At 44.9% G+C, this 26235-nt stretch overlaps 1 protein-coding gene across 2 annotated transcripts in view; it reads left to right on the forward strand.

The window, feature by feature from the left end:
* The first annotated feature begins 256 nt into the window (after positions 1-256).
* Positions 257-26235, forward strand: part of DTX2 (deltex E3 ubiquitin ligase 2) — a 62880-nt gene continuing 36901 nt past the window's right edge. For both annotated transcript variants that reach the window (XM_066575310.1, XM_066575319.1), the window contains exons 1-2: positions 257-396; positions 4614-5020. In XM_066575310.1, coding sequence (XP_066431407.1) covers positions 4714-5020 — 307 coding nt within the window. In that variant the 5' untranslated portion in view covers positions 257-396; positions 4614-4713. The remainder of the gene's footprint in view (positions 397-4613; positions 5021-26235) is intronic.

The following is a 26235-nucleotide window of genomic DNA, read 5'->3' on the forward strand; positions in this document are numbered from 1 at the left end:
TTATACTGCGATTAATCGCAGTAGAAAGCGTTTGTGTAAAGAGATGAAGGCTGTGCTGTGATTGGTTGCCAGGGGCAACAAGACTGCTTCTGTTTTAGAGCATATTCATATATCTACTCCCTAACATCGTGTGACTGGGTGCGAAAGGGGGACAGCAGGGTGGCACCCTGTACAAGCGGGTGGGTTTGCCCGTCAGCCGCCACCATAGAGCTCAGGTGTGCCCCTTCAGGCCGTACGCGGTATAGAAAGGAAATCGTTGGAGGCGTCATGTGACTACTCGACGACACGTGACTGCTACGTCATCCTGACCAGGTGCAGCGCCTTGCTAGACGCGGCCGAGGACCGAGTGTGGGAGCGAGAGAGGCGGCAGTTGCTGGGGACGTCGACGCGGCTCATGTGAGTGCTCTGCCCGTGTCCCTACCCTCTGAGGGCCCCGCCGCCCGGATACCAGTGCCCCCTGGTGTCCGGCCTGTCCCCGGGGGTGCAGCAAGTCTCCGGGGAAGTAGTTGTGCTGTGAGCGCATACACCCGTGTGCCTCCGTGCCGGGGCCGGGGTATGGCTGCAGCACTCGGGGGGCCGCTGATAGGTGATGACATGCCGGGTGTCCTGTGCGCAGGCGGACTTACCCTACCATCCTGCTGGGACACGTGACTTGTCACAAGGCAGCGGTGCTCATCCACTCGGTCCTACACAGTGCAGCAGTTGGAGGTCCGTCCTGTTGGGGCTGCCATGTAATGTCCAGTGGGGAGAAACATTTAAAGGGGCTGTCCAAGGTTTGGTTTGTTAATGTTAAAATCCTATTCCCCCAAGCTGTAAATAACTAAGCGGCATATACTCCCCACTCCCCTCACCACTGCTCGGTCCTCCGCTGTTTGTTTACAGACTGCATGTATATGGAACGTCACGGGCTGCTGCAGCCAATGACAGGACTCCGTTATTGATTGTCTGTGGCATCCTGTAAACGGGCCGGTTAGTTATGCTACGGTATGTGGAACAGGGTTTTACCCTTTAAAAAAATTAAGAACTGGGACAACCCCCTTTTTTTGAAATCTCAAAAGAATATCCTGGTAAGACTGGTGGGCTTCCCAGCTAATAAATTATGGGGTGTAGAGAAAACCAAATCCATCCCACTGTGTATGGCTGCCTTCACACGGACAGACTTGCATTGCGGAATCCGAAGGGGGAACGGCCGCTCCAGATTCTGCAGCAAATACAGCCCACCGTATGCTACGGAAAAGCCCACGACCGGAAATCAATTGTGATTGAGACCCCCAGCTGTTAGCCAGTAGAGGAGCTGCACTGGTGTGTGGCCCCCTGGACAGCCGTGTCTTATAAGGACGGCCATTAATTAGAAGGGCTTTGGTATAAGGAGAACGAGTTGATCCCATGAGGCTTGTACTGACCCCACAACCACTGTAAGGACTCTTGCCCACGAAGGTATCGGTAAAAGGCTGAGTGTCTCCTGGAGCGTTCTACCTTAGTACACATCAGGTCGGCCGGCAGAGGCCACGTATGGCTGTGAGTGCTCTCTGCATGGCCACGTATCACACGGACCGTACGTAATTCAGACATTTCTGAAAAGTAAACTAAAACTGCCCACGGGAAGCTGTGGCTGATTCTGAGATTCATGACTTAGAGAAGCTCTGCCACTTACTTTTTAGTCTTACAGGCTAAGCTGATGGGCTGAAAGTAGTTGAATCGGGGATTTCAGTGTTCCACTCCCCTTCTGGTTGGTTCCCCCACTGTCAGCACTGTGTAATGCATGGAGTGGCGCTGCTAAGTAGTCCACCCATTCTAACATGCGGGTGGGTGGCAACTTTCAGTGGTCAAATTTTTTTTTTTTTTTCTCCTTTTCAGAAATCAGTGAATTTGGTATGGTTCCTTTACGGGATATTGTGCACTGCTGTCTAATGACTTCAATGTGCTGCTAATAGAATTGTTGTACTGAGAGAGAAGTCACAAGACACAAGCTCCTTAATCACAGACCTCTCAGACTCTTCTAATGGGGTCCGGCCTCAAGAGCTCCCACTTGTACGATGCGTAGATCCTTCATTTAGGGACCTATGGTCGGCTGCAAGCGACAAGTTTGAATTGTGGGATCCATGATGATCACCCGCGTGGACGATCCACGGTATTCCGCATCTATTCAAACAATGGAGCGTTTGCATGTCTGCGCACAATCTGAAATCACAGCATGTTCTATTTTAGTGTCCGCACAGACGGCTTCCATTGAAGTCATCCGAACTGCGACCCTTCTGCATTAACACTGCAGATAGGATTCAGGTACCCGTGCCATCACCTAGTAACGGTGCAGGAAAAAAACCTGAACTGCGCATGTCTGACGGCAGCTCTCTGCAACCATCCGCAATAAAGATGAAGAAGGCAGGGTCGCTGGCCGCGGTCAGGCCGGATTCTGCCGTGGGCTTCCGCATGCCATCGTGTGCCGCCGGACTATGTCTCGAGTCATTGGTACGAAGTTCCAGACTAAACGGCACAGTATGCTGCATTACTTTGTGCGGGAAAATGCCATGCGGCATGACGAATACCCGGCAGACCCAGACCCCATCATACTTCTACGGGTCTTGTGCCTAGTCTGGCACTAGGGTCACTGTCATTGCTGGGTTGCTATGACTGACCGAATGGCAGAGAAGATGAACACAAGTGTGTGGGCGGCCTCAGAGGATGCTCACACTAGCGGATTGTGTTGCGGAACTGCAGCAGATTTTACACTTTCAATTTGATCACAATCGACGATAAAATCTGCAGCAAATCGTCTTTAGGTCGGTGCCACGCGGGTGTAATCATGCTTGCGCATGCATTTGATCCACGTATTTGAGCAATGGGATATGCGTATTTACGTGCAGATGTTTTTCTCTCCTTTTTGCCTGTGCAAAAAGCACAAAACTGTGCTCCCATTCATTAAAATGGGCAATTAGTTCAATATGTGACCTTTCCCTGTGCAAATACAGAGCAAAATAAATAATGCAGTGTTTTTTTTTGTTTGTTTTTTCTTCTTTGCACGAACAAGATGCGCAGGCATATCTCTGCGTGGGGCAGGGATTTTTTTGCTCTCTGCATGACGGCGTATCTTATGCCCGCTGTCATCTGTAGTCGGCCATTTTTTTCCCCCCAATTTTCCACTCTGTAACTTGATGTTGCGTATATACGCCGCACATACGCAATATAATTCTGTGTGTACAGCATTTATTACACGCCCCCAGAGAACAATAGGGCTCTATCGTGCATAATACTCGGTATGATAAAACATGTCGTGTTCTCTTCTGCACACGTATTATGCGCACTAATGACTAGTGTGAATAAGTCAATGAAAATCAGTGTACTTTCACTCCATTCCCTGCAAATTATGCGCACGTAATACGCAATGAAATTATGCTTGTGTGAGCCCGATCTTACTCTGTGCCTGGAATCCAGCTGAAAAACACAGTTAATGGGTGTGTTGTGAGATGCTGCTTGGCAGTCTACGGCATTGCCGTGATTTTGGCTTTTCTGACAATACTTTTCCCAAATGTCCTTTCCTAGATAACGTCTGAAATAGGTTACAGCTGCTGCCTATAGACTTCTATGGAGAGGAGAAAGCAGCTGCCGTGGGAAAGAGAGACAGACTCTGCTGAAGGCTCTAGTGCTGGGTTCCCAGTTACCACCCTTAGTACTACTCTATAATGTCTTCCTTGCTGCTGTCTGACACTCTTATAGGCAGTGGGGAGCAGGATCCCCTGTTTGTGTGTGCACTGTATGGGGGACATTGCAGCTGTTGGTCTCCATCACTTCACAAGCTGAGTTCAAGGACATCTGACAATTGGGGTGCATTCACACAGGTGTATGTGTATTTCAGTCGGCATGAAATACGCTGTTGCCTTGTGTTTTTCAACCTGTCAATTTTTTTTTTTCTTTTTTGTAAATAAACTAGTGTAACTTATAGCTGGCATAGATGTCAGTCTGGCAAAAAGGATTGGCCAGATGCGCCAACTTTATTAAAGGTGTACACTAGAGATGAGCGAGTATACTCGCTAAGGCTAACTACTCGAGCGAGTAGGGCCTTAGCCGAGTATCTCCCCGCTCGTCTCTAAAGATTCGGCTGCCGGCGCGGGTGACAGGTGAGTTGCAGGGGGGAGAGAGGGAGAGAGAGATCTCCCCTTCGTTCCTCCCCGCTCTCCCCCGCCGGCCGCCGAATCTTTAGAGACGAGTGGGAGGATACTTGGCTAAGGCCCTACTCGCTCGAGTAGTTAACCTTAGCGAGTATACTCGCTCATCTCTAGTGTACACCTCTTGGTAAACTTGCTCTCAGGGGCAGTCTTTACGTAGACTGGCGTATATTACGCAGGTCTGAGTAAATTCTCCCTCATATCGTCTATAGGGGGAATGTTGATGACAAATGTGCGCGATACAAGGAAAATAAACTGAATTGCACTATTTACAAAAGTGAAAACAATGAAACACATTTATTCAGTTTGTTTTCAGTACACCATAGTCTGACCAGAGTTGTTGCAGTAGTGTGTTTATAGTCTGCTGTGTTTATTCTGATACAATATTGCCAACTGATGATACTATATTACCAATTACTAATCAAACTGTTATGTTTTTTTTCTTCTCAGTCAAGACGATGGTTCATGGAGAAACTACTCCTGTTCCTGAAAGGATCCTTTAAACCATAGAGCAGCTTCATCTGAGAAAAGGAATAGTGCACCACCTAGAATGGCAGCCGGCCCACCTCAAAGTGGGGGAGCCGCAGGCCCATCTGGACTTTCTACACTGGCAAACCAGTGGAATTCTGGGTCTCTTGCAGTGGCTGTTTGGGAATGGCAAGATGAACTTGGTAAATGGAGACCGTACAACAGTAAAGTGAGCAACTATATTGAGCAATGTATGCAGTCTTACCAGCTTCAGAAAAATACCCGTGCTCTGGGGAACAGCAATAGTATTGCCCTTGGACAAGCTGATCCAAAGCTGGCACCGTATATTATTGATATTGCAACCCTTGCACAGTTTCGCCAAGACACAGGTCAGTGTGTTGTCTTTGTTTAATCACCTCTTTTAGAATTTGCTAAAATTAGTTGGACTTTTACTAACGTGTGTGTGTGTGTGTGTGTGTATGTGTGTATGTATGTGTGTGTATGTATATATATATATATACACATACATACATACATTTTTTTTTTCCCCTTATATCTTCTTATTTATGGCGGTCTGTTTTTTTTTGTTTTTTTTGTTTGTTTTGTTTTTTTACTTAAACTTTTGTATTTGACTCGTGATATTTTTAAACTTACCGAGTGGGGTCACACTAGAAAATACATTACATTAGATGGGAAAGACATGATGGAGAGCATATAGAAGCCCGTGAAACACCTACAAAGTGACAATCTGGGGATCAAAATCAGGTTAGCTGTATACATGTAGAACACTGAGCCCTAAGGACAAATCTAACACTGTAGACTCATTCATAGCAGGAAGTATGTGATTTCAGTCTGATTGCTGCTCTGGGTGCGGTCTAATGATGCATAATGCACATGATGACTTATTTTTCTTACGCAATCTTGTAGGTAGCCTAATATGAAGGCATCTGCCCACATGACACTCTTTACAAACATATTCACAATGGTGGATGTACTGCTGAATTTTAATGGGTTTTTCATTCAGAATTCACACTGAAAATCTGTAACAGAAGTGCTGTATCATCAATGCACATAACTGAGGATCTATCAAACTTGTGAGCCCATAAACTCTTTAGCATACAAAACAAAGGAAAGAACAATAAATGTTGCAACATTTTGTTACACAACTCGTGAGTCTTCCTTCTATGTGAGTATGACGCTTAAAGGGCCTTGGTCATCATCTTTGACCCTCCCCAACCCCCTAAACTACATTATGGTATTCAGAGGTAAGTGTGCAGGGGACCGGGGAGCTACTTCTTATATTCACTGGTTCCTCTGTTTCAGCACTATGCCCCTGAGAAATAAATGTATGACTTTTTTTCCTTCCTCTCTTCACAAGGCCTTGTGCATTCATTATCCCATAACAATGAACCAGAGCGCTCGCGCCCAGCCTTGTGAAGAGTTGCATTGTCCTTGTGCATCAATTTCTAAGGGGCACAGCATTTGAATAAGGGACCCAGTGAGTATAAAAAGCAGCTCCCCTCAGCTTTCAGCTCTGACATAGTTAATGGTGTTCAGATGTGATGTCAGATCGCCTTTAACCCTTTGCAATCCAATTTTGGATTCAAGGTTTTCTATGGGGCTTTCTCTTTCTGTCATTATACAATGGCGCGGTATGCTGGCTAGAGCCAGTACTGTGGTATGGGACATGCTGGAGAGGCCCCTGACAACAGAGCGGACAGTAATATACAGTAGGAATACCCTGCCGGATGTCTTCTGACATCGGAGATCTACAGCCTTCAATCAGAATATCTTCAGATGTAAGACAGTGGATTGGAAAGGGTTAAATGTCGATAGTTGCTCAAACAGTGAGTGGTGGGTCCTGTTTACGTTGTCTAGGGTTCATTTTCAGCCTGGTTCTATAAAATGTGTTTCCAGCGTTTTGCATCTCCTTCTGCCTGGTAACTGAAGGTTCAGCGACGTCTACCCCACATGTTGTCTCTGAAGCCTGCGCAGTCTGTGGATTCTGGGGTCGCCTCTAGTATGGTATCTTTTTCTTCTGTATTTTCTGTAAGCTTTTTGTTTTATTCCTATGGAGGTTCTTTCAAGAAAATAGAAAAATTCTTTGGACATCTAAAGGAGAATGTGGAATCTCCAATAAGGTTTTGACCTCCTTCTACAAGAAACCATTGCGGTGCAAATACACAGAAAGTTGGTAATGAGGAATCTCTCTCACTTCAAAATATGCGCACTGTGATTCGTGAAGGGATGAGCACTACTGTAGGACGAAGTCCAAGAGCTCCCTCGCCAGTACCTTTTTCTCTGTCCATGCTCTTGCCCACTGAACTGCTTTCTTCAGAATCTGAGCAGAAGGATGATGGAGAGTTATCTCTGAAGTAGATTCACACTCCTCAGAGGATAGCTCAGGCCACAGCATCAATCCCCCTTACTGGAAACCATGAATTTAAAGACGTTCAACTTGAGAATACAAAAATTACAATATGGAGACCATTTTATCCAGTTTAAAAAGACTTTCATTGCACCCCTGGGTTCATGGTATGCTTAGTACCATGTCTGAATTTACAAGGACTTTCACCAGTTTATGAGGATTGTTCAAGAGCCTGATGCTTTCAGTTCCAGGCCCTGCCATTTAGCTTGTAGTCTGCAATTTGTATCTTCACAAATTATGGCCACGGTTATGGTCTTTATCCACAAAGCAAACACACTAATGTTTTTTCTGTTTGTACTTCATCCACTGTCTCTTCTGTAATCCCATCCTACAGATGGTTTCCAAGACTACCTATTCCTTGATCTAGATTATAAGATTTGCAGAGTCCGATCTTATACCAAACCATCTTGGGGAACTTCTTGTCAGATGCAAGCCTCTTCTTGCTATACGGAGACTGAAAATGATTGCTTCTAAAGTCTCATTTCAGCAAAATCAAGTTCTTTCAGGGAGATTGTTCTCTGCCTCCTCACCTCTGCTATACCAGCAGTGAATCGGGCATAGACACATTCCACAGGTTCCTACTGTCCTGTTGGAGTAGGCAGCAACGCCCTCTAGGCTTTAACCCTTTCCAATCCACTGTCTGACCTCTGAAGACATTATGATTTAAGGCTGTACAGCTCCGATGTTGGAAGACATCTGTCGGGGTTCTCTTACTGTATATTGCCAGCCTCTCTGCTGTCAGAGCCTATCCAATGTGTCACCTCATGTAGTACTGGCTTTAGCCAGCAGATAGCGCCGTTGTATAATGGCAGCAAGAGTAAGCCCCCTAGGAAAAACCAGGATACAAATTGGATTGGAAAGGGTTAAAGTTCAAGTTCCAAAACAAGTGAGGGTTTGAATATGGTGGAAGCAAAGCTGCAGCATGGTGTTCAGGACTGGACTGGGACTGTAAAGCAGCCCTGGTACACAAATCCCACTAACCCACCTACATTATTGCTCTTCCCTAATGTGGGAAAATTGCGACGTGGCATGCCAAATTTTGCTTTATTTGATCATGCTGCTCCTATAAGTATATATTACACAATCAACTCCGCAAGGCAAATAAGTGGAGTGTAGACATCTAATCATATGGTCATGGACAAGTGTATGCTACCAGTATCCAAGCACCAATTATGCTACCATACAATGATCAAATAGTGGTCAGATACCAGTACTATACAGGCATTCAACAGAGAATGAACACGTAATTAGATGTTCTCAGCTCCCCTAACCTAGATACACTATACACTGCTTAAAGGGGTTGTCTCACGCCGAAATGTTTTTTTTTTTCCATAGGCCCCCCGTTCGGCGCAGGACAACCCCAAAGGATGTGTTAAAAAAAAAATAAAAATTTTATTACTTACCCGAATCCCCGCTCTGCGACGTCTTCCTTCTTCCTTCTTCTTCCTTCACCAAGATGGCCGCCGGGATCTTCACCCATGATGCACCGCGGCTCTTCTCCCATGGTGCACCGTGGGCTCTGTGCGGTCCATTGCCGATTCCAGCCTCCTGATTGGCTGGAATCGGCACACGTGACGGGGCGGAGCTACGAGGACCAGCTCTCCGGCACGAGTGGCCCCATTCATCAGGAAGAAGACCGCACAGCGCAAGCGCGTCTAAGAAAGCAAGAAGCCAGCGAAATTAGACGGAGCCATGGAGACGGGGACGCCAGCAACGGAGCAGGTAAGTGAATAACTTCTGTATGGCTCATAATTAATGCACGATGTACATTACAAAGTGCATTAATATGGCCATACAGAAGTGTATAATCCCACTGGCTATCGCGAGACAACCCCTTTAAGTGTCAGAAGTTAAGTAGGCTTCCTGTACTAACTGCTGGGATAAGAGCGAGTTCCAGTTATGGTGGTTTAACCCTCTTGAATGTCCTCCCCACCTCCCTCCTAAACTGTTCACTCTTTGACATTACTGCTAAATCCATGTTGAAAGACTAGATGGAATATTGGCTTACTGATATTTATTACATACTGATCATATGATCTATAGAGAGGGAACAAGGCAGCAGGAGCTGAGAGAGAAACGGATGCACATACACTGCTGAAGCTAATGGTGTTTTACCAACTCGCAGCTACTGGAATCACATCTTCACTGCTCAGCGTGAGAGATGTGAGAGATACTGCAAGGGGAGCAGAATCTTCTCATGTGTTTTCAGTGTATGGGAGACATAGCTAGTGGTAAAGATTAGCTTGTAGGGGAAAATTGAGAATTAGAAATGGAGCCTGTTAAAGGGGAAAACTCACAATTGTCATGTAATGACTAGTTATAGTGCTGTTGCATATGCAAATTTTCCTAATTTTTATATATACTTTTTGCCTCTATGGTTCATATGAACACATTTGGGTTTTCATGACAACAGGCTATAAACCAACTTTATAGTCTGATTCTAAAGTCATTTTGCCATCCATCACCTTTCTTTCTAACCTTCCAAAACAGGTCAGTATGAACTAGTATGAAAATGGGAGATGGTACATTTGCCCCAAGGGTGCCACCTATTGGACAGCAGCATTCTTGCAAGTCAATGGCTGACTTTTTAACAGGCCTTATAACATGACTGGGAATATAAGTCCAATCCATGAGCTGCACAAGAAGGAAAAAAATGTTGAATTGCAGGAATGCTCCCTATTAATAGGTGGTGCTCTAGAGACGTTGTACAATCTCTAATTTGCATGCTAAATTTCCCAGAGGACCATGCATGGCCCTATAACTTTCCTCATACCTACTAGGTGCTCTCCACAAGAAGAAACTATATACCCCTCCTGATCAAATGGGCTTCATAGCTCCGGGGTTAGAGAGAGCACTAGTCTTGTAAACCAGGGGTCGTGAGTTCAATTCTCACTGGGGCCTAATTCATTAGTCTAGGGTATTGTGAATCCAGTATGAAGTGGGGAACATATGGAAGATTATGACTGTAGGTTCAGACTCCACATGTTACCATGTAGATGCAATGATCTGACTAGGAGCTTTAGTGGCAGCAGTAAATGAGTTGGTCATATTACTAGTGCGTCTCTTGGCATGCCCAGGGTTCTCTGGTGCTGACTGGATACCAACAGCTGTGTAACAGCAGCTACATTCATATATTATAGAATGCTGGTATATTTAGACATGTCTGGCGATGACTGACTGTAAATTCCCCTAAATAAGAGCGACTGACGTGAACTCTGAGCTGGTCACTGTGGGGATTTCCTGCAAGGCAGCGAAGCGGTATGAAACAAGTGCGCTGCAGATGAAGGCTGAGCAAGTGCATTAACCTACTTTCAGTTCTAGTAGAAAGGTAACAAACATGTTTTAAAAGGGTGGAAACTCTTAAGTTGCGCATCTTGTTTTTTTTCCCAGATAGATAATATATAAATATTACTTTACACAAGAGTTGGCAGCAAGTCGAGGCAGATTTACATATGCACCAACCTTGGAGGATTTGTCTGAAACTGCATGACAATTAACAGTAAACGGCCAATTAACCATTCATTCCTGAGCCATGCTGACCTGGAGCTTTTGTCACATTATGGCTGCATCTTGAAGTAGAAATTAAAGGGGTTGTCCCGCGCCGAAACGGGTTTTTTTTTTTTTCAACCCCCCCCCCGTTCGGCGCGAGACAACCCCGATGCAGGGAGGTAAAGAAAGCTCACCGGAGCGCTTACCTGAATCCCCGCGCTCCGGTGACTTCTCTACTCACCGCTGAAGATGGCCTCTTCCTCCGTGGACCGCAGCTCTTCTGTGCGGTCCACTGCCGATTCCAGCCTCCTGATTGGCTGGAATCGGCACGTGACGGGGCGGAGCTACACGGAGCTACACGGAGCCCCATAGAAGACTGCAGAAGACCCGGACTGCGCAAGCGCGGCTAATTTGGCCATCGGAGGGCGAAAATTAGTCGGCACCATGGAGACGAGGACGCCAGCAACGGAACAGGTAAGTATAAAACTTTTTATAACTTCTGCATGGCTCATAATTAATGCACAATGTACATTACAAAGTGCATTATTATGGCCATGCAGAAGTGTACAGACCCACTTGCTGCCTCGGGACAACCCCTTTAAGAGCACTCCTTGAGTAGGGAAAACTGATGGCGCGTAGAAATAAAGGCAAGTGATTCACTCACCTGATGCAGCACATTATGCAGAGAGACTCATCAGCAGCAGCCACCCTTCGGTAAAGCCCCATTTACATGCAACAATTATCGCTTAAACCGCTGAACGACTTGACAACTTTTTTTTTTGCGTGAAATTAGACATGTAGATAATGGCTTGAAATCGTCTCTATTTTCTTTATTTGCTAAAGTAAACTTTGACAGAAGTAGAACTGGTTGTCTGCTCAGGTGGGCGTGTGTTTATGCGAGGGATTATCTGGCCAACAGGATTCCATTGTCTTCTGCATGAGTAAACAATGTATTCATTGTGTATGCTGGCTTGCACAAGTAGTACATTGTTTACTCTCCTAAAGTCGTCAAGCTGCTCAAAACACTGAACTACTTCCATTCAAATGGAACAAATTTTTAACTGCCTGACTACTTTTTTTTTTCTATGCCGGCTAAATGATAAGTGAACAAATAGTGCACGACTGCCCGTGTTTACATGTAAACCATTACTGCTCACTTTCAGCTGTTTTGAGTGATAATCGTGTGTAAATAGGACTTAACACCTCCATCTGTACTTGCAATAGAACTGAAGCAAGGAGTTCTTGCTGCGATGATAGGAGATCCAGGAAGAAGTACAACAAGTACAAGTTCAATAACGAATTTGTACTTCTTCCTAAACCTCCTTATATAATTTTGGCAGCGTTGTGTGACCTCCTTGTTCCACTTCTATTGCATATTGGACATGGAGCAGCCTTGATGCTGGGTAACTTCTCCTATTAACTCTTTCCCCCTTCCCCCACACTCCCTTCCCAAAAAATTGACTTAAAGGGGTTGTCTCGCGAAAGCAAGTGGGGTTAAGCACTTCTGTATAGCCATATTAATGCACTTTGTAATATACATCGTGCATTAAATATGAGCCATACAGAAGTTATTCACTTACCTTCCCTGCGCTGGCGTCCCCGTCTCCATGGCTCCGTCTAACTTAAGTGTCTAATCGCCCGATTAGACGCGCTTGCACAGAAGGGTCTTCTGCCTTCGGGTCTGTCCGGCAGCAGCGGCGTTCTGGCTCCGCCCCTTCTGCGTGGCATCGTGTAGCTTTGCCCCGTCACGTGTGCCGATTCCAGCCTCCTGATTGGCTGGAATCGGCACATGTGACGGGGCGGAGCTACGCGATGACGCGTAGAAGGGGCGGAGCCAGAACGCCACTCGTGTCAGACCGAGCCGAAGGCAGAAGACCCTTCTGCGCAAGCGCGTCTAATCGGGCGATTAGACGCTGAAGTTAGACGGAGCCATGGAGACGGGGGACGCCAGCGCAGGGAAGGTAAGTGAATAACTTCTGTATGGCTCATATTTAATGCACGATGTATATTACAAAGTGCATTAATATGGCCATACAGAAGTGCTGAACCCCACTTGCTTTCGCGAGACAACCCCTTTAAACTTTTTGTTCTTTTAAACCTTGCCAAATTAAGTCTTTGTTCTACCGTGCATCTGGTGCAAATCCTGGACAAAACACAACTTGCTGTGACCTTTGCTCAGGAAAATGCAAGAATGCATGATGAAAACCTAACAGAACCATTCCTGCCTGCCATGTACCAGAACCAGCAGCCAGTTATTTTCGTTATCGACTCCCATGATGAAGCTGAACAATGGAAATGATGGCATAGCCAGCCTTAGGGAAATGCATATACTGATTATCAGGATTATATGGGATTGTTTTGATTATCAGTATTAATTGCCTTGCTTCACTTAGACAGCGGATTAGTCGACTTAGTTCTCGGTGGCCGCTGTGTGGGACCGTATCCTTGGGTTAACAATCAGGTATAACTTAATGGCACATTAACTGAAATGGACATATAGGCACTGGAACAGGGCTACCCCTCTTGTGGCTATAGCAAGGACTCATACATAGCTTTCGCGGTGTTCAATAAGCAGATAAGGGATAACCTTTTAAATTCATATAATTTTTACATCCTAATGATTACAATGCAAATCCATACCATAGTTCATACTGTGTGAATGCACATCGCAGAGGACAAGCAATTGACTTGCAGATTCCATGTTGGGAAATCTGCACTCAGTCGCTCCATTTAGTAGAGCCAATACACCTCATGCAAACCTGAAATCCATGGTAGCCAGTTTGATTTCTGAATGTGGATTTTCACTGACCCACACACACACCATTCTAATTCTGTGAATGGGAAAACACTGGGGGCTCCCAGGTGATTAGGATGCCTAGGGCTCCAGAGAAGACTTCTTCTGCTAGTAAGTGTGTCAGTCATCTTCTCAGAGACAGATGGGTGTGCAGTACTTGTCTTTGTTAGTCTATGACATGGTTATAATTTCTTGGAATACGATCACTTAATAAGGCGTTGTTCATTTCCATTCCCAAAAGACTTTATTATAGCCTTCCTCGTGTAAAGGGAAATATTGCACTTAACCCCTTAGTGACAGCCCTATCGTAAAACTACGTCCTGCAGCTGCAGGACATGTATGGAGGGAGGTAGCGGCGCTATCTCCCTCCATACAGCGCGGGCATCAGCTGTTTATTACAGCTGACACCCGCCGGCAATAGCTGCGCTCGGCCGTTCAGCCGATCGCGGCTATTAACCCTTTAAATGCCGCTGTCAATTCTGACAGCGGCATTTAAATCCCCCAAACGCTGTTCGGGGGTCCCGCACGGCCCCCCCCCTCGGTGAGATTGAGGGAGCCGTGCAGGTGTCATGGCAGCCGGGGGCCTAATGAATGGCCCCAGGGCTACCTTAGCAGACTGCCTATCAAGCCATCCACACAGGGTGGCTTGAAAGACTGCCTGTAAAAAAGCAGTATGACGTAATGCTATAGCATTACGCCATACTGCAGGAGCGATCAAAGCATCGCATGTTAAAGTCCCCCAGGGGGACTTCAAAGTAATGTAAAAAAAATAATCAATAAAGTTTTTTTTAATTGTTAAAAAAAAAAAAGTTATACAAGTTTAAATCACCCCCCTTTTGCCATACCCATTATTAAAAAATCAAAATCATAAAATAAAAATATGTATTTGATATCGCCGCGTCCGTAAAAGTCCGATCAATCAAAGTAGTGCATTATTTTTCCTGCACGGTGAACGTCGTCTGAAAAAAAACAAACGCCAGAAATACACTTTTAGGTTACCCTGTCTCCCAGAAAAACCGCAATAAAAAGCGATCAAAAAGTCGTATGTATTCCAAATTGATACTATCGGAAACTTCAGGACATCCCCCAAAAAATGAGCCCTTGCTCAACTACGTCGACGGAAAAATAAAAAAAGGTATTGCGTGCACACAATGACCGCAGAAAATAATTGAAAAAAATTAAATATCTTAAAAATAAAATAAAAGTACTACAGCAAAAAAAATAAAAAGAAGATAGATGGATAGCGCTCCAAGAAATGGATAAGACGTGGTTGTCAAAAAATACAGAGAATATACGTAAATAAATATGGGGCAATCGTGTGCAGAAGGTAACTCACCCCGTGACGCCGGGCCCGTCTGTGGGGTGCCCGTGCGTCAATATCCAAGATGGCGTGTCAATCCAGAAAGAAATTCCTCACACCGGTCTCATGAGACATCCTGAGGAGAGCGTCTTGGTTGCTCCCGGCGATGAAAAAACCACCACGGGATAGGGATAGATCAATGTGAAAAACAGAAAATTAACCAGCGCTCCGGTGCTTTGGAAAATGGCAGATGATGCAAGGTAGTGCAAACGAGGTGTATATGATGTGGATGTTTACTTACTTCGCAGGGGTGCTAGTGGTTAAGCACCCCTGAATCCAAGGTAGAAGGCAGAATTCAGAAGGTATATATAGTAATTCCTTTTTATTGCGACGCGTTTCGGCCGTTATATCGGCCTTTCTCAAGCAGATAAATAATAAATTACCTGAAAGCACTGCAGAATAAGTTGGCACTATACAAATAACAAGTCCCCTAATCCATAAAGTATTAAGGATGTGGCAGCATAAACGATGAAAATCAGATGACAAAACCTTTATTTCTCCATGCTCTAAGAACAAGTTACGTTTTGACCTCTGTCTTTTTTTTTTTTCTTGTGAAAAATCTTGCATTGCGTTGAGAGCACCAAGGAAGGCACCCCGAAGGGGTGTGAGAAGACACCTGAGAGCTGAGTGAGGAGACTTATGAGGTCATGCATGCTCCTCTGGGTACTTTTTGTAAATATGGGAGATGGAACAATACCTCTGCAGCGCCACCTCAATAGGTGGCACTGACTAGGTATTGTTCCATCTTCCTTATTTGTATTTTTCATCATCGCTGTGATGCTAGCTCTAGATAGATAGCTAGATAGATATAATATAGTATATGAACTACATGCTTCTGAGCAATTGAAGAAATTAAGAATGAACCGTCCTGGTGAACAGAACAGTGCTGCCATCCTCATTAACACATTATATTTACATAGTGAAGAACAGAAAGTGATCATTTATTTGTGACTTAACATCTGGACGCTTACACTTTTGGCAGCCACTAATCTCTTCTATAGCGTCCGATTAAATTACCTCACGTGGACACCCAATCTGACATGGTACAGTCTAATGCTGGACTTATCCATCTACTGACATACACAGTACATCTTCACAAAGCTAAAATCTGACACAGCCTTATGTGCTTCCTTCCTGCCTAGATAAAAGATGTGCTACATTAGCACTGTGTAATCTGCTGTGGTTTATATCTGTTTAGGCGAGTAGTTCTGCTTTCTTCATTGTGAGATTTCTTTCTGCTTCATAAAATATGCACTTGGATGAATTACTTATATTGATAAGCAGTTTATAAAAACATTCAAAGTAGTTCTTGTAAAGCTATTGCAGTAGTCACAATTAAGTAGAATACATGTAGTAGTTTTGTGAAAAAGGGTAAGTGTGTTTGTAGTCCATCGTAATATGGTTTGGGATGGCATTTGTATCTTTGCTATCAAGAACTGGTTCACATTGCTTCTGTATAAAGCAGAGACGCCTCTCCGGAACAAAACCTCTGAGAAAGGTTTGCCTGCTTTGTACGGATGGGATCTGATCCCATCTGTGGCACTAAATATTCTGCTCCTGTATAGAGCCATGTTGTGGCTGTCGGAGTGTGACCTTACAAGCATACAGTGATTTGCGTGAAAGAGAGCAGCTCTCTAAGGCCTCATGTCCACGGGGAAAATCAGGCTCTTCGCGGATTCTTCATGTAGAATCTGTAGCGGGTCCCTCCTGCCCCGCGGACATGAGGCCTAAAAAGAATAAACTCACCTGCTCCGGACGATGCGGTTCTTCCCTTCGCGGCCGGATCTTCTTTCTTCGGCCCGGTGGATTTGCTCTCCACGCTGGCAGCGTGCCGCGCGCATGCGCCGGACACATCCGCCAGGCCAAAGAAAGAAGATCCGGCCGTGAAGAAGGGAAGAAAGGCATCGTCCGGAGCAGGTGAGTTTTAATTCTAGTACGGGTCTCCCGCGGATCCGGACGGCTTCCATAGGCTTCAATAGCCTATGGTTTGTATATACACGTCCGCAGATGACTCTGTCGGTGAACTGCACATTGCCGGACGTTCTTTCCAGCCTATTGGGCATGTACAGTTACATCCAGGAGCTCAGCTACTGACACACGTGCGCATCGAGCTGTGACGTTTGCAATTTTTGACAGCGTGGCTGCATGAACATTTTGGAGATTGGGGGAATAGGACAGCTTTTCAACGGCAAGTATGTTAGAAAAATGTTATGGTCCCTGTATTACTTTAACAGCACATATGAGTTTCGGATAACTTCAAAGGACTTCTAAAAAGTGAGAAACTAAAACCTGTACTTCTCATAAAGGTAAGAAGCTTGTCAGTAACTAAAGATAATTGCCTTACCCAACTAGAGGGACGGCTGTATTAAACATATTAACCAACAGACCAGACAGAATAACTGCTGCAGGTTGAGGGGCACCTGGTAAACGGTGACCATAATATTAACACATTTCCACTTGACTTTCAAAAGGGAGTTTTATCGGTGATTTAGGAGAACAGGCAATAAATGGGAACTGTTTAAAACTATCTTGCTTACTGTGAGCAATTCATACCTTTTATAGGAATAAAGGGGTTAGGAGTAAACCAATGTGGCTCAATAAAGATGTAAAGGAGTAATAAACAGCAAAAAGTGTTTAAACTACTAAAATAAGAAGGCAAGCAGAGAAGCACTAAAGCTAGAAGGAAAAAAGCAAAAGCAGCAAAGGTGGGGACAGGCTTATTGCCAAAGAAAGTAAAACTAACTGTAAAATGTTCAACTACAGTATATAAATAGTAAAAAGATTAATACTGAAAGTGTGGGCCCTTTATAATCTATGAAAAAATTGTAGAGTGATAAGGAGAAGGGAAATCTATTAAATAGTGTTTTCTCCAGTGTATTCACAGAGGAAAATGAAATGTCAGATGAGATGCAAAGTGATGATGTAAACTCTCCACTTTAAAAGATGTGTGGGACAATAGATACGTGTTTGTATTTGTGAGGACAGCCTAGCTGAGATATGTTCCAACTTTCATCCCAGCCTTGGGCGACACAAACATTAAGGCCTCATGTCCACAGGTAAAATCAGGCCCGCCGCAGATTCTCCATGCAGAATCCCGCAGCGGGTCTCTCCTTTCCCTCGGACATGAGGCTAAAAAAAGGATTAAATTTACCTGTCCGGACGGACTCTGCGGATCTTCCCTCAGTCACGGCCGGATCTTCTTTCTTCGGCCCGGCGGATGTGCTCGGTACGCCGGCAGCGTGCCGCGCGCATGCGCCGGGCACTCAACTTTTTTTTGAACGCCTTCTCTTCCGCGCCAGAGAGCAGAAATTTAGGTACGGGTATGCCGCAGATCCGGACGGCTTCTATAGGCTTCAATAGAAGCCTGCGGGAGCTGTCCCCGCGGGAGACCCACACTAAAAATGGAGCATGCCGCGGGTGTTTTACCGCAGATGCAATCCGCGCCTCGGGAAAATGACATCGGCAGGTATTTAATTACCTGCGGGTGTCCAATGCATCCCTATGGGGCGCGGATCACGCTGCGGATTTTTAATGTTATTTTACCAGTGGACATGAGGCCTAAGGCTCAATGTGCACATGCGGATCCTAATAAAATCCTCTGCTCCAGAAGCCCATAGGGATGCAGGGCAAATAAATGCGTGTGTGTGTGTGTGTGTGTGTGTGTGTGTGTGGGGTGGGGGGGGGGTTGTGTGTGTGTGTGTGGGGGGGGGGGGGGTTGTGTGTGTTGGTCTAAAAACCTGATCAGTTTGGTCCTTGTAGCTCTGAACCCTCTGAACCTTTTAAGCCTTTGGTGGTGCTTTGAGCGTAGTGTGGGTGTGTATGCAGCTCCCTTGACCGGCTGTCAAAATGTTGGAAGGGTTTCTATGACATGCTATTCTGGAGTACCTCAAGCTGTTTGAGGGCTTTTTTTGCAGAACTTTTTATTTATTTATTTTTTTTTAATAGTATCATATAATGTATTGAAAAACTTAAAAATGCCCAAGTGGGGGTGAAATGGAAAACCCAATTGTGCCATTTTTTTTTTTCATGGGGGATTTGAACTTTGTATTACATTTTATTGTAACACTATTGGCAGCCTATTAAGCTACAGACAGGTCTTAAAAGCCCAAAATGCATAATATTGACTTTCTAGCTATTGGCTGCTGTGACTGGGGGGAGTCTTTGCTTCAGTTTTTGATACGTGAAAACGCAGCCTGAGAGGTTAAACTGGGTTGTAGTCAATGAAAGCCTAATTAGGCTCAGATAATTGCTTGGATGAGCAAGGCCAAAACTGTAGGGTCCTCCTAGCCCAAGCACCATTTGGGCGCAACTGCTTGCTGGTTAATGGCTGGTCTGTTCGGGGTAGTTACATAAACTACAGTTAGTCACTGAAGCGGAAAGGCCCCAGGAGGGGAATTAAGTTATTACTAAGTTTAGATGAGGTTAGCTGAAGTGGCTATCTATGATGCCAAAAATAACAAAGCAGCAACAGCACAGAGTCTCCTACCATCTGGGCAGGAGACTCTGTGCTGTTGCTGCTTTGCTATTTTGGGCCTTGGGCTTTTGGGGTATTTAGGGCAAGTAGTCTTTTGATGCACCACATGCATCATAGATAGCCACTTCAGCTAACCCCATCTAAACTTAGACAGCTAGCTACAGGTTAGGTTGGTAGCTAATTTAGCACCTGGGCCAACTATCAGAGATTAACCCCACCTATACCTAGATAGCTAGCCATAATACAGAGCAGTAGAGGTTCGCCCCGTGTGGGCATCTCATAGGCTATATTGAGCCATTTTTGGTGTCCTTTTCTTATGACCCCTGTCACAGCAGAGCAGCAGGGTCCTGGCAGATCCAGATTGGCTCTGTTAGTGACTACTATTACTACAGGGGGATGTTTTCCCTTGTAACTGGGGCTCCGCCGCTACAGTAAAAAAGTATGAAATTAAAAAAGAAAACATAAGCCATCCAATCATGAATGTTTAACAAAAAAAAAAGTTACAAAATTAAATACAAAATGACAAAATAAAATATATATTTAAAAAAAAATGGCCCAACGCCAACCTAAACAATCACCTTTTGTGCCCTATCATCCGAGACTATACACATTAAAATGTCCAAAATTAAAATGAGGAAGCGGTTCCTGTACTTTTATTTTTGTGTAAATATATTAATTTTAAAAAAAAGTTTGGGTTATTTTTTATTTCTGAAAATTGCTATGACTCTCCGCTCATGGACAGCAGGCTGCGCTTTCCATAGCAACGCCACGAGTAACAATACACAATCGCCCGTGGACAGGAACCCTAAGGGGTTAATCAATATATGCTCCAAAGTCTGAACTTTTTAAATCTGCTATTACAATTGGTTGAGGTTTGAGCTTCACTTTAGGTAAGGACACCCAGATCAGTGTGGCTTCTGGATTGGTCTCTCCTGACCTACATTGTGCCCGGTATAAGTAGTTGGGCAAGTAGATGAACTTCGCCCCCTTCCAGCTGTCACAAGCCTTTTGTACGGCTGCTTTGCTTGTTAAACATATGACATCCTGTTATTCTCATCAGCTTCCTGGGAAGAGTCTACTGTCTGTTTAATCTGCTGTACACATACATCGCTGAGCTGATGAAACCACATGATGCACGTGACAAGGGTTGTACCTGGCTGCGTACCGAAACCCAAACGTTACAAGTTATTGTACAGAAGTGAACTTTCACTTGTATTTCAGCGAGTTGTTTGACTCCTACTTAGATTTCCACATCTGTGTGCAGCTGCCGCTCCAGCTAGACCACAGAACGGACGGGTCATACAGGCACCTCTGTCTTCTCAAAACACAAATAACCTCTTCCCCTTAAGCCTCATGTCCACGGGCACGCATGGATTCAAGGGGGAGGGTCCCGTAGCCATGAGGCCAAAAATGACATTTTACTTACCTGTCCGGACGCTGCGGGACTCTCCTTCGTCGTGGCCGGATCTTCTTTCTTCTGCACAGCGGATGCGCTTGACATGCCGCGAGCATGCGCTGTGCTTACTTATTTACTTTTTTTAAACTCTTGCTTTTCCTCTACACAGCCACAGTGTCATCCACGGCTGTGTCACGGATCGGATAGCTTCCCTTGGCTTCAGTGGAGGTGTCCGTGTAGGAAAACCGCAGAAAATGGAGCATGCTGTGGTTGTTTTTTCAGGTTTGTGATCCACACGCTGGGGGAAAATGGCATCCGCAGGTATTTAATTACCTACAGATGCCCAATGATTCCCTAAGCGTGCGGTAGACCAGCGCAGGTTTTTTTCCCCCCATGGACATGAGGCTTTAGGCCTCATGTCCACGGGGAAAATCAGGCCCGCTACGGATTCTCCATGGAGAATCCGTAGCGGGTCCCTCCTGCCCCGCGGACATGAGCGCTGAAAATAAGAATAAATAAGAATAACTTACCCGCAGCGGACCGGGCAGGTCTTCTCCTCTTCGCGGCCGGATCTTTCTTCGGCCGGCGAAGCAAGAAGATCCGGCCGGGAAGAAGAGAAGATCTGCCCGGTCCGCTGCGGGTAAGTTATTCTTATTTTAGGTCTCCGGCGGATCCGGAGGGCTTCAATAGAAGCCTGCGGGAGCCGTCCACGCGGGAGATCCGCACGAAAATGGAGCATGTCACGTTTTTTTTTTTTGTTTTTTTTTCATGCTCCCTTTTTTTTTTAAATCCCTTTTATTGACCATCCGTGGGTGTTTATCTACCCGCGGGTGGTCAATGCATCCCTATGGGGTGCGGATCCGCGGGCAGGAGAAGAGTTAAAATCCACTGCGGATTTTAATTCTTCTTTTCCCCGTGGACATGAGGCCTTAAACTTGGGATCTTTTTACACATTACTCTGCCTGTAACCAGTGCAGATCACTTCTTACTGTCACTGGGATGTAGAGGTTGGGGTGAGCCATCATTCTTTACCCAACACCACTCATACTTTATATTATTGCAGCATATCCCATATTTACACAGGGAAATGTGCCACCAACCAGCGATCACTGTTTGGCCAACGTAAAAGATGTAATCGAACAAACAAGTGTGTTATCGTTCAGACTATGAATGCCAGAACATTAGCACTGGGGATTAGGAGAGCAAGTTCTTTTAAACGTGTGTGTGTTTTTTGTTTTTTTTAAAGAGTGCATATTTAGCAGTAACTTTTGTTTGTCCCTTCCCTTTCTTTGAAAATAGTGTATAAAACCACATTCCCAAGATCACTTTCTCATACAGATGCATGACAGGAAGTGTGGCTTTTTGTTATCATCCATAGATTCTGTGTATGTATATTTTACCATGCAAGAGCAGCCTACATACTGGGGATGATATAAGCTGTACTAGTGACTCTGGAGCAAGCATTGTTCTGGAATTTACCATGTGTAATTCTGTGCAAGAACACAACAATCAGCCTTTCTCCATTGTAAAATGGCTGATAACAGGGAGCAATAAACTTCTCTCAGTTGATAAATGAAGGTAAATAAACTGGACGGCACATTTTTTACAGCCTGACAGCCAGTCAAATGATTGCACGGGCGTTTAGTCATCGCTGGACCAAGGGATTGTCGTTGGCTTCTCGCTCAGCGCTTCACCTTCTACGTGAAGCTCTGCGGCGGGAGCATTTACATAGACCGACAAACCTGAGATCCAGCTATGGCTTTCAAGCTGTAAACGAGAAGCAAGCTTATTTTTTTTATTTTATTTCTTTGTGCATTTACGCTACATAATTATTGCTTAAATTTTGACTGATCTCGGGTAAATGGCCCATTAGTGTCCCTTTTCAGCTACCCTTCCGCAACCTGCATTATATAAGACTAGTAATTATTAGGAAATTATAGTGCCAGTGTTTCTGGTGGCGCAGTGCGCCACTTAGTGGTATAATATAGTGGAAGGGATTGGAGTCGTAAGCACACAGCTGCTGTTTTAGGACCTGCTGGTTCAGGACTTGTGATGACGTCACAGTCATTGCTTACATGCGCATGACGTCAGTCATTGCTTACATACATTATCGCCCTCTGCTGGTTTAGGTTCTGTGATGACGTCACCGTTATGTGGTCAGGGGCGGAGCTAAGATCTGGTGACTGATTATATGATTGTGACATCACAGGTCCTGTCAGCAGGCAGCTGCTGTCAGACTCTGCATGTTTTATGCTTTGATACCTGCGATGACATCACCGTCATGTGATTGGGACAGAGCATGTAACTCGCTCACGGACAAGTGGTTGTTAGCACTTTGACAGATGACTTGACTGTTGCTTATAAGTTTTATGTTGTGAATATTTTTGTTTTAACTACAGTTGTACTTCCCCAGAATAATGGGCGACGGGGGTTAAGAGGCCCATCACCCATGATAGGAGTAACACAATTGTCACCTAAAGTTGACCATGCTGGCTTTGATAGCAAGCAAGATGCAAACTGGACAAACTTCAAAAAGGAAAGCAGGTGGACATTTGATGGTTCAAATGCATCGTCCCCCGCCACTAGCTGGAAGGAGGAAGTATGGAAAGATTGACTAGTTTAGTTTTTCATTTCATTATTTTTCCCTTATTTCCTCACTGTCCAACGCAGGGGTTTGCCTAAATGAACTAATGGGCGAATCCACAAACTGGGCCAGGGACTGAGAACTTTAAAAGATGGGTGGGACAATAGAGATACATTTCGTATTTGTGAGGACAGCCTAGCTCAGATATGTTTCAATTTTCATCCCGGCCTTGAGGGACGCAAACATTTAAGTGTATGTTTCCTGTTTTCATTTTATTTTTAGAACGGTTTTGCTTTCATTGTAAGTAACGTAATTTTGTGTTTTTGTTTTTTGTGTTTTGTCAGTACTGCATTTTTTGTATTGGTCTAAAACGGTTATGGCGAACCTTTTAGAGACAGAGTGCCCAAACTGCAACCCAAAACCCACATTTATGGCAAAGTGCCAACACATCAGGGGGTGGGGCTTATCACGACGGCTGATTTTTACCCCCGTCGTTCTAAAAAGGACAGGGCTGCTTCAAAATGGACACCGTGCAGATTTTAGCTGCTTTTTGGATGTGGAAATACTGCAGAATGTCCTCAGTGGAAAATTTTGTGGAAATTTTTAGCAGCATTTCCGCATCCAAAAAACAAACAAAATCTACACCCTGTCTATTTTGAAACAGCCCTGCACATTTCTGCCACATGAAAACATACCCCCGGTACCATAATGGCGACACCCTCACCCCCCTTCCCCGAGACCCATATACTTACCCCCTCCTTGTGGAAGCTCCACTCCTCCTCTGCACGACGTTGCTGCTGACACTGATCCCGGCAGCATATTAACTTTTTCTTGCCCACTTCTGCCCTAATCAGCAATTCCAGCAACCTGATTGGTGCAAAAGTTGGGAAGAAAAAGTTAATATGTTAGTGTGCTGCCGGACACCACCTCCCCCTGCTCTCATGGAACCAAGTAGTAGGAGACGTCGGGTGAGGGGGGGGGGGGGGGGTAGGAGGATCCCGGCTGCACACTGACGGCGCAGTGTGCGCCGGGATGAGCGTAGCTAGCAGCGGCGCTGAGTGAATGCTGGCAGGGGAGCTGCGGCTTCTGCCAGTATTCACAAGTGGTGTGTGATCGATGGCGACGCATGCCAGCAGGGAGGCCCCTGAGTGCCGCCTCCGGCATGCGTGCCATAGATTTGCCACCACTGGTCTAAAAACTTATAAGTTTGGTCCTTGCTGCTCTGAACCTTTTAAGCCTTTGGTGGTGGTAAGCCTTTGATTGCTGGAGAGTAGTGTGGGTGTGTATGTAGGTCCCTTGGCCTTCTACAGGGGTGGTAACAGCAAGAGTTTGGGGTGTACAGCCCAGACTTTGCACATCTATGTTTTGGGTCTGATCTAAGCAGCCCGAGTGGCAGATGTTCTCAAGACAGACTAAAGTTACAAGGGCGCTATTCCCACTTGAGTTCTGTCTGAATGCGATATGGATTTAACTCGCACAGGAAGAGAAGCCATTGATTTCAATGGGTTTATATGCGTGGTGGATTTCTCTTTTCGACCAATAGTCTGAGCTAAAAAAAAATCACAGCATCTCCTATTTTTGGGTGATTCTTGTTAAAGAACTTGCATTATTTCCTATGGGAGTTTGAGAAAAAGGAATTGCACTTGCATAGCATGAGATTTTCTGTTTTAGTAGCTCACTGTTGGAACCACTTGAGTTTATTTATTTTTTTTCTCCCATGTGCATAAGAAAATACAAGTAAAAAAATCTGATACAAAAATGCAGGAAAATCGTTAGGAAAATGGTCAGATTTTAATTGATCAATATTAGGGCCCGTGTGAATACAGCCCAGGTAAGTGAGATAGATAAACCCTTGGTGGGTGCACCCATGTTACGTGACACCCATAATAAATCTGGAGGGTTTGTTTTTCACTTCTGCATTGTGCTGTTACAATAACTTCCAGCTGGGTGTTGTCCCTACGCTCTGACACTAGGTGCTGAGAATATAGACTGTATAGTGTAGTCAAGATAGACTATGAGGGGAATAACACTCAATTATCAACTTATCCATACACTTCTAGAAGGAATAAAAGTAAACAGCGCAGTGCAGATACTTGATAAAAAAATCCCAAAGTGTTGGGATATAATGGGAAACGCAAGTATTTACTAAAAGAGACTTGTCCTGAGATGACTTGTCCTATAATGCTTTATCTGTAAGTGGTTTTTTTTGTTTGTTTTTTTTCGGGCGGGGGGGGGGTTGTTTTTGGGGGGGGAGGGGGTTGTTTTGGGGGGGGTGCTCATCTCAGAAATGGTGGTATGTTTTTTATTTTTTGTGTGTTTATTTCAACACTCTTATGTCACCATTTGTCATGATCTTGCTTACAGTGAAGTATATTAACGTTTTCATGCCAGGTTGTTAAAGAGGAGTCTGTTTGAAGGACGAGTCCTGGGAATAATAAGTAGCGTGCCTCAGCTGTTTCACTGAAGGAGCTGAGTAAGCTTGGATGTTAGCTGGCATGAACCACTGCACTAACAATGATGGGAAATTCTGCATCACATCTGCACTTCTGGAGTAATGAGAATCTAGGAAAACTTGCCAAGAAAACTGGCTGTGCGCATCTTTGTTTAAATTTTACATTTGGGATTGTTAATTAGTATCAGGCAAGAAAACTGGTTCTCCTCACCGTGCATCGTAAGGCAGCTCAACAAGAGCCTCTGTGAACCTTGTAACCTACACCTTGGGGCTATGCTGGCATTTGCTATATTCAACAGTTAAAAGGGGTGTTTATCTAAAAGTATAGAAAGCTAATGCTTCATGTGCAGAGGGCAAATGCTGGTGCAGACATGGGTATCTAGAGCCGTGGTAGAGCCCCTGCCATGTTATGGAGCCCTCGAGTGCAGTCTAGGACACCACTGGACGGTTGCACATTACACCTAATGCCCTGTGTTTTCAGTGAAGCGATCTAGATGCAGATTCAACCTTTATTTAAATCCATGCAGATGCAGTCTTCATAAATGTGTCCAAACATAAAAAAGGCGTAGCTTGATCATATAAGTGTTTTATCATGAGATCTATGGGCGTTTAATCTCTTGCTATACA

This window comes from Eleutherodactylus coqui, chromosome 1, assembly GCF_035609145.1.
Source record: "Eleutherodactylus coqui strain aEleCoq1 chromosome 1, aEleCoq1.hap1, whole genome shotgun sequence".
In the NCBI taxonomy this organism is placed as follows: domain Eukaryota; kingdom Metazoa; phylum Chordata; class Amphibia; order Anura; family Eleutherodactylidae; genus Eleutherodactylus; species Eleutherodactylus coqui.